Here is an 8,105-nt window from a genome sequence, read left to right as displayed (position 1 = left end):
TTGCTTGGTGTCTTCGGCGACATGCTTCAGTGATATAGCACTATAAAAAGGGCAATAGTTCCACTATACAAGAAGACACAACACGAACATACCGCAGTCTCCCAGTACACTCACCTCGCACAACATACACGCAACACACCGCATACATGGGAGGCCGTCCTTACATGACCATAGCTGTTAATGGGACGTTGATAAATCAAACAAACATGAGGCTGATCGGAAAAACAAGATGGCCGCCAGGCAGCCATCTTTGATTTTGGCAGTTGAAGTTTGTTATCAATATTTCTTGAGAACTGCTGAAGAGATTTTGTTCAAACTTCACATGGAGGTTACCCTTGGTCCCTAGTTGTGCCATACAGATTTTGAGGCTGATAGGAAAAACAAGATGGCCGCCAGGTAGCCATCTTTGATTTTGGCAGTTGAAGTTTGTTATCAATATTCCTTGAGAACTACTGAAGGGATTTTGTTCAAACTTCACATGGAGGTTACCCTTGGTCCCTAGTTGTGCCATACAGATTTTGAGGCTGATCGGAAAAACAAGATGGCCGCCAGGCAGCCATCTTTGATTTTGGCAGTTGAAGTTTGTTATGGATATTTCTTGAGAACTACTGAAGGAATTTTGTTCAAACTTCACATGGAGGTTACCCTTGGTCCCTATTTGTGCCATACAGATTTTGAGGCTGATAGGAAAAACAAGATGGCCGCCAGGCGGCCATCTTGGATTTTGATAGTTAAGGTTTGATATCCCCATTTCTCAAAAAGTGCTGAAGGGATCTTTCTCAAATTTAATATGTAGGTTCCCCTAGGGCCCTTGTTGTGCATATTGCATTTTTGGACCAATCGGTGAACAAGATGGCCGCCAGGCCGCCATCTTGGATTTCGATAGTTAAAGTTTGTTATGGCTATTTCTCAGATAGTACTGAAGGGATCTGTCTCAAATTTCATATGTAGCTTCCCCTAGGGACCTAGTTGTGCATATTGCATTTTGGGACCGATCGGTTAACAAGATGGCCGCCAGGCAGCCATCTTGGATTTTGTTATTCAAAGTTTGTTATCGCTATTTCTCAGAAAGTACTGAAGGGATCTGTCTCAAAATTCATATGTAGGTTCCCCTAGGGCCCTAGTTGTGCATATCGTGATTTGGGACTGATCGGTCAACAAAATTACTGCCAGGCAGCCATCTTGGATTTTTATATTCAAAGTTTGTTATCGCTATTTCTCAGAAAGTATTGAATGGATCTTTCTCAAATTTCACATGTAGGTTCCCCTAGGGCCCTTGTTGTGCATAAAGTGATTTGGGACCGATTGATCAACAAGATGGCCGCCAAGGAGTCATCTTGGATTTTGATAGTTGAAGTTTGTTACCGCTATTTCTCAAAAGGTACTGAAGTGATCTGTCTCAAATTTTATATGTACGTAGTATGTTTGAAAAAGTTTAAAAAGTAGAGAAAAGATCCATCTTTCCTTTGTCAGATATAGATCATTCTTTGGTGGACGCCAAGATCCCTCTGGGATCTCTTGTTTATCTTGAATTAAAATTAGAAGCTCAAATTTTTCAATGATGGTAATGGTGTAAATAAGTAACTTTTTTAACTGAACAAAAATTTGTATGCCCCTGTTTTTGATAAAGAACAAATACCATTTGTCAGCACTGGAGCATCTTCAAAACTTTGAACTCAATAACATTGGTACTGATAAGTATTTTGTGATATTTTATGGCAATGCATCATCGTCAAATTGATAACTTTATTATCAAAATACATTGTAGTTCTTTACCCGGAACATGACCCACTGTACACTAAGTATAGAACGTCTTTCAGTTGGCATTCATAGCCAATATGAATACCAACTGGACAGAGGCAAATTTCGTGAAGCGCACTTCATGGTATTTGCCTCTGTCCAGTCGGCATTCATATTGGCTATGAATGCCAACTGAAAGATGTTCAATGCTTATTATTACATTTGGTTACATTTTTATGATGGAATTCCAAGAGATTTTGCATCTATAATGAATTAATCATTCGTTATCGTCTTGGATGGAACATTGAACAGCCGTTTTCCTTGAAGGCTGGCACGACAATTGTAATGTCACAATGATAATGATGTCATAAAAAGCGCTTGAAGTTCATAGATTGCCAATGCCTGGTTTTGTGCCGCTCTGTGCTCACTTGTCACTCTCCATCGTCATCAGGTGGTCGCCAAATATACTCGGATGTTTCAACCCAAGACCACGACATCCTCCATTGATGGGTCAGTAGTGGTGGCCAATGCACTACTCGATGGATCCTGACATCCATTTCAAGTAGCCCCGACGGTGCCATAACCATCAAGATGCTTTCTCAGCAGCTTCACCAATTCTCCTTAAGGCTGATGACATTACCTTCCCCCGTACTCTTACTCTCAGTAACTGTCACAGGAGTCTTTTCGGTGATTGAGCTGGGAACTCCATCCTCAACTGAGAACAGCCATGCCTTCCATCCTTTTTCTTTGCAGTCTGCTATTAGATTCGCATAATTCAAGTTCTTCCTTTCATGCGCCTCTTCACATCTTTCCTCTCAAGGTACTGTGAGCTCCACTACGATGATATTGCTGGACTGGTTCGATACCAGAACCATGTCTGGACGTAATGTAGTCTCCACTATTGGGAAAACAAGCCTTCCATCTAAGTCCACTTTGTGTTCCCTGTCCTTTGCTTTATCCAGCAATGATGTTGTAGCTGACTTCTTTATCTCCACTGCCTCGTCTTCCTTCACAAACATCTTCATACTTCCTAATGTTGACTTTGGGCGCTTCCTTCTCCTTTCTTCATCTACAATGATTGCTAGTTCGCGTAGGACCTTATCGTGACGCCATCTGTAACGCCCCTTTGTCAACGATGTCCGACACCCTGACAAGATGTGGCCATTGATCCCTGGCTGCCACAGAGCTGACATTATGGGTCATCAGTAAGTCTCCACTGGTGAAGATTTGATAGGGACGGTAGTGTGTCGCATACCTCTCTTAACTGGAATGCTATCCTGTATTGGTCCTTCCTCCAAACTTCTGACCAAGACAGTTTCTTGCTTGGCAATTCCTACTTCATCCACGCCCCTTGCTTTCCCAGCTCAACAACATTTGTCTTCCTCTTGTCTTCTGCTATCCTCCTGACCTGGCTCTGAATCATCATCCTTCATCTCTCTGGCGTTGATTCATTCTACCACTGTTGAAAGTGCTACAACCCTATTCCATGTATTCCGTTGCATGTGTTTCCTACCACATTCCGTAGCTCCAACATACTTTCAGCCTAGTCTACAGATGTCGATGCTGACCACTTTCTTCCTGTCCTTATCTGGACACTTTTACCACTGACTTTTGCATCTAAGGAGTCCCGCAATGTCATGTCTAGGCGAACTTTGCTACCTTGAAATCCTCTACCATTTGCGAAAGAGGTAGATTTATATTCCCTTCAATTTACTTCAATTTTTCCTCCGTATCATATCACCATTGCCCTCCGGTTAAGCCTCTCTATGCTGATATTTGATAATCACACACCAGTTACGTTTTGCTAGCTCACAACACCAACCCCTCCCTCCAATTGATATTGGATGTTGGTGGTATTTGACTGGCCATATTTACTTTTATTAATTTCCGCATTTTCTTTACGTCTTCCCTTGCATTTGATAATTGTCCGTTATTGAGTTGGTCTGATGTACCATTATAAATCAGTTTGTTTCTGTTGGATTTCATAAAAAAACATGCCATTATTATGAATTATGAATAACTTACCAATAACAGCTGTATATCAACATCCCATTGTTATAGATTATGAATAACTGAATGATTTGTGGATTATCATTGTTTAATGATTAACTTTAATAGATTTTTTATGTTATGGATATAAAACACAAAAATCTGAGTGTACTCTAAATAAACCGCGAATACACTCTCAAATACAGATGATCTTTATATTATAGCATCGCTTTGTTCTGCCTGAAATCGTCGGCCATGATTTGTCAGGATGAATTGGTTTGGGGTTTAATGTTTAATTGTCGGTTTTTGTTGTGTTTAAAAGCCTATCAATCTGCTATCACATCTACAACGATTAGTACCACCGTTGACAATACATCTATTAATATTGCACTTGCTATGCTAACACGGGAATAGTAGATTTAGAGTTCATTGTACTAGGTGAGTAGGTGTTATGTATGAGATATCGGGTATCTGATGGTAAACAACTCATCATCTATGTTTGTGTTTAACCTCTGTGTACTAAACCACAGGGACCTGGCACGAAATTTTTTAACCAATAGTATACATATATACTATAATATACTATATGTATACTATTGGTTAAAAAAATTTTCGTGCCAGGTCCCTGTGTGTCTACCTAGCATATTTTTCGTAAATTTCCCGATTCATCAATCCATAACTTCGTCAATACTTGGCCAATTTTGTTCATCAAGCACTCAATGGAAAGATAAATTATTTCTCTTTAAGGTAAGATATCCGTCAATGTTGTATAGAACCCATTTATTAAAATAATCACGGTTTTAAAAAAATAGGTCCGTTTTTCTCGACCGCCGAGTTCATACCCTTGATACTATAATATACTATATGTATACTATTGGTTAAAAATTTTCGTGCCAGGTCCCTGTGTACTAAACCGATAAATTTAGTACATTGCACAGAATATTTAATAAGTCGATTATCATAAAAGGCAATTGACTTTCTTCTTCCTTACGTCTCACTTGATACCACACCACTTTTGATCTGCAGTTGAGTGTTCGCCCCTGTGAGGAAGGCTCTTTTTGAGATCCCCTAAAGTTGTCTGTAGCACAATCTAGTTAATGTTACACGTGTTTCGTCTCTAATGCTCTTTACTTGTATCATGAGTATCTTTACTTGTATCATGAGTATCTATACTCCCCATCAGATTAATTGACAGACTAAAAGCAAGGATGTATAAGTGAGATATCTCATATACATCACTGATTTAAAGTAACTAGTGTTACTATGGTGGCATTCTATTGATGGAAATCAAAATGTAATAATAGTAATAATATATATATTAGATAAAAATTTTCTTCATTCTGTTAAATGAAGAAATAACACGAAACCTCCTAAAACTTAGACATTCACTCACCGCAACACCTTTTACACATGGAAGGCCGCCCTTATTAAATGACCACGGCTGTTGCATTTAGATGGGAGTATGAATGCGAACTGGACAGCGGCAAATTTAATAAATCTCAAGAAATTTTGCATCTATAATTGATAAAGAACTCATTATCGTCGTAGACGGAGCAACCATTTAAACAACCATCTTCCGTGACCCTCGCACGACATTATGACGTCACAATGACAATAACGTCATAATAAGCGCATGACAGTTCATTTAACGTCTTGCTTCACGTTGAATCTACCGCTGTCCAGTTCGCATTCAATTCAAAAATGCTAACTGAAAGATGTTCAATGCTTATAATTACATTTGATAACAGTTTTATGATGAAATCCCAAGAGATGTTGCGTCTATAATGAATAAATAATTCATTATCGTCAAAGATGGAACAGCCATTTGAACCGCCATCTTCCGTGATCGCTGGCACGACAATTGTGACGTCACAATGATAATGACGTCATAATAAGCGGGAGGTACTTCATAGTTTGACGAATGCCAACTGCACTTGGTAAGGCTACATAGTGAGACTGCAATGAGAATGTAAATATACACTGATTAATGCCAACAAATATTTGCAAGGTAACATAGTAGGGCTAACGTTACACAAAACCAATTGTGGTATAAATTCAGAACCTTCCTACTAATGAGGACAGAGCATTAGTAAAAAATAGGTTGCTCCTTAACTTTGATCAAATCTTTAAAAGAATAATGAAATTATTATCTGTTTCTACAAGTGAAGTGTTGAGTCCCTTTTAGGTAAAATGTATTACACGTTTCTACTAATGAGATGTTGGATCCCTTGGAAGTAAAATGTATTACACGTTTCTACTAATGAGATGTTGGATCCCTTGGAAGTAAAGTGTATTACACGTTTCTACTAATGAGATGTTGGATCCCTTGGAAGTAAAGTGTATTACACGTTTCTACTAATGAGATGTTGGATCCCTTGGAAGTAAAATGTATTACACGTTTCTACTAATGAGATGTTGGATCCCTTGGAAGTAAAATGTATTACACGTTTCTACTAATGAGATGTTGGATCCCTTGGAAGTAAAGTGTATTACACGTTTCTACTAATGAGATGTTGGATCCCTTGGAAGTAAAGTGTATTACACGTTTCTACTAATGAGATGTTGGATCCCTTGGAAGTAAAATGTATTACACGTTTCTACTAATGAGATGTTGGATCCCTTGGAAGTAAAATGTATTACACGTTTCTACTAATGAGATGTTGGATCCCTTGGAAGTAAAGTGTATTACACGTTTCTACTAATGAGATGTTGGATCCCTTGGAAGTAAAGTGTATTACACGTTTCTACTGAATGAGATGTTGGGTCCCTTTGAGGTAAAGTGTATTACACGTTTCTACTAATGAGATGTTGGATCCCTTGGAAGTAAAATGTATTACACGTTTCTACTGATGAGATGTTGGATTCCTTGGAAGTAAAATGTATTATACGTTTCTACCAATGAGATGTTGGATCCCTTGGAAGTAAAGTGTATTACACGTTTCTACTAATGAGATGTTGGATCCCTTGGAAGTAAAATGTATTACACGTTTCTACTAATGAGATGTTGGATCCCTTGGAAGTAAAATGTATTACACGTTTCTACTAATGAGATGTTGGATCCCTTGGAAGTAAAATGTATTACACGTTTCTACTAATGAGATGTTGGATCCCTTGGAAGTAAAGTGTATTACACGTTTCTACTAATGAGATGTTGGATCCCTTGGAAGTAAAGTGTATTACACGTTTCTACTAATGAGATGTTGGATCCCTTGGAAGTAAAATGTATTACACGTTTCTACTAATGAGATGTTGGATCCCTTGGAAGTAAAATGTATTACACGTTTCTACTAATGAGATGTTGGATCCCTTGGAAGTAAAGTGTATTACACGTTTCTACTATAATGAGATGTTGGATCCCTTGGAAGTAAAGTGTATTACACGTTTCTACTAATGAGATGTTGGATCCCTTGGAAGTAAAGTGTATTACACGTTTCTACTAATGAGATGTTGGATCCCTTGGAAGTAAAATGTATTACACGTTTCTACTAATGAGATGTTGGATCCCTTGGAAGTAAAGTGTATTACACGTTTCTACTAATGAGATGTTGGATCCCTTGGAAGTAAAATGTATTACACGTTTCTACTAATGAGATGTTGGATCCCTTGGAAGTAAAGTGTATTACACGTTTCTACTAATGAGATGTTGGATCCCTTGGAAGTAAAGTGTATTACACGTTTCTACTAATGAGATGTTGGATCCCTTGGAAGTAAAATGTATTACACGTTTCTACTAATGAGATGTTGGATCCCTTGGAAGTAAAGTGTATTACACGTTTCTACTAATGAGATGTTGGATCCCTTGGAAGTAAAATGTATTATACGTTTCTACTAATGAGATGTTGGATCCCTTGGAAGTAAAGTGTATTACACGTTTCTACTAATGAGATGTTGGATCCCTTGGAAGTAAAATGTATTATACGTTTCTACTAATGAGATGTTGGATCCCTTGGAAGTAAAGTGTATTACACGTTTCTACTAATGAATGAGATGTTGGATCCCTTGGAAGTAAAATGTATTACACGTTTCTACTAATGAGATGTTGGATCCCTTGGAAGTAAAGTGTATTACACGTTTCTACTAATGAGATGTTGGATCCCTTGGAAGTAAAGTGTATTACACGTTTCTACTAATGAGATGTTGGATCCCTTGGAAGTAAAGTATTAACGTTTCTACTAATACAAATTTTACGTTTCTACTAATGAGATGTTGGATCCCTTGGAAGTAAAGTGTATTACACGTTTCTACTAATGAGATGTTGGATCCCTTGGAAGTAAAGTGTATTACACGTTTCTACTAATAAGATGTTGGATCCCTTGGAAGTAAAGTGTATTATACGTTTCTACCAATGAGATGTTGGATCCCTTGGAAGTAAAGTG

General features: G+C 38.1%; 1 protein-coding gene across 1 annotated transcript; it reads right to left on the bottom strand.

Moving 5' to 3' along the window:
- Window positions 1-2,555: 2,555 nt before the first annotated feature.
- Window positions 2,556-2,933, bottom strand: LOC138326481 (uncharacterized). The gene has a single exon (XM_069272580.1). The coding sequence runs from the start codon at window positions 2,931-2,933 to the stop codon at window positions 2,556-2,558; it is 378 nt and encodes a 125-aa protein (XP_069128681.1).
- Window positions 2,934-8,105: the final 5,172 nt, after the last annotated feature.

The sequence above is a fragment of the Argopecten irradians genome, chromosome 6 (assembly GCF_041381155.1).
Source record: "Argopecten irradians isolate NY chromosome 6, Ai_NY, whole genome shotgun sequence".
Taxonomy (NCBI): Eukaryota; Metazoa; Mollusca; class Bivalvia; order Pectinida; family Pectinidae; genus Argopecten; species Argopecten irradians.
This window is presented reverse-complemented; position numbering and strand designations above follow the sequence as displayed.

What these genes read in the sequence shown, in the direction of transcription:
- LOC138326481 (XM_069272580.1), bottom strand. Translation starts at nt 2,933, where the DNA reads ATGTCAGCTCTGTGGCAGCCAGGGATCAATGGCCACATCTTGTCAGGG.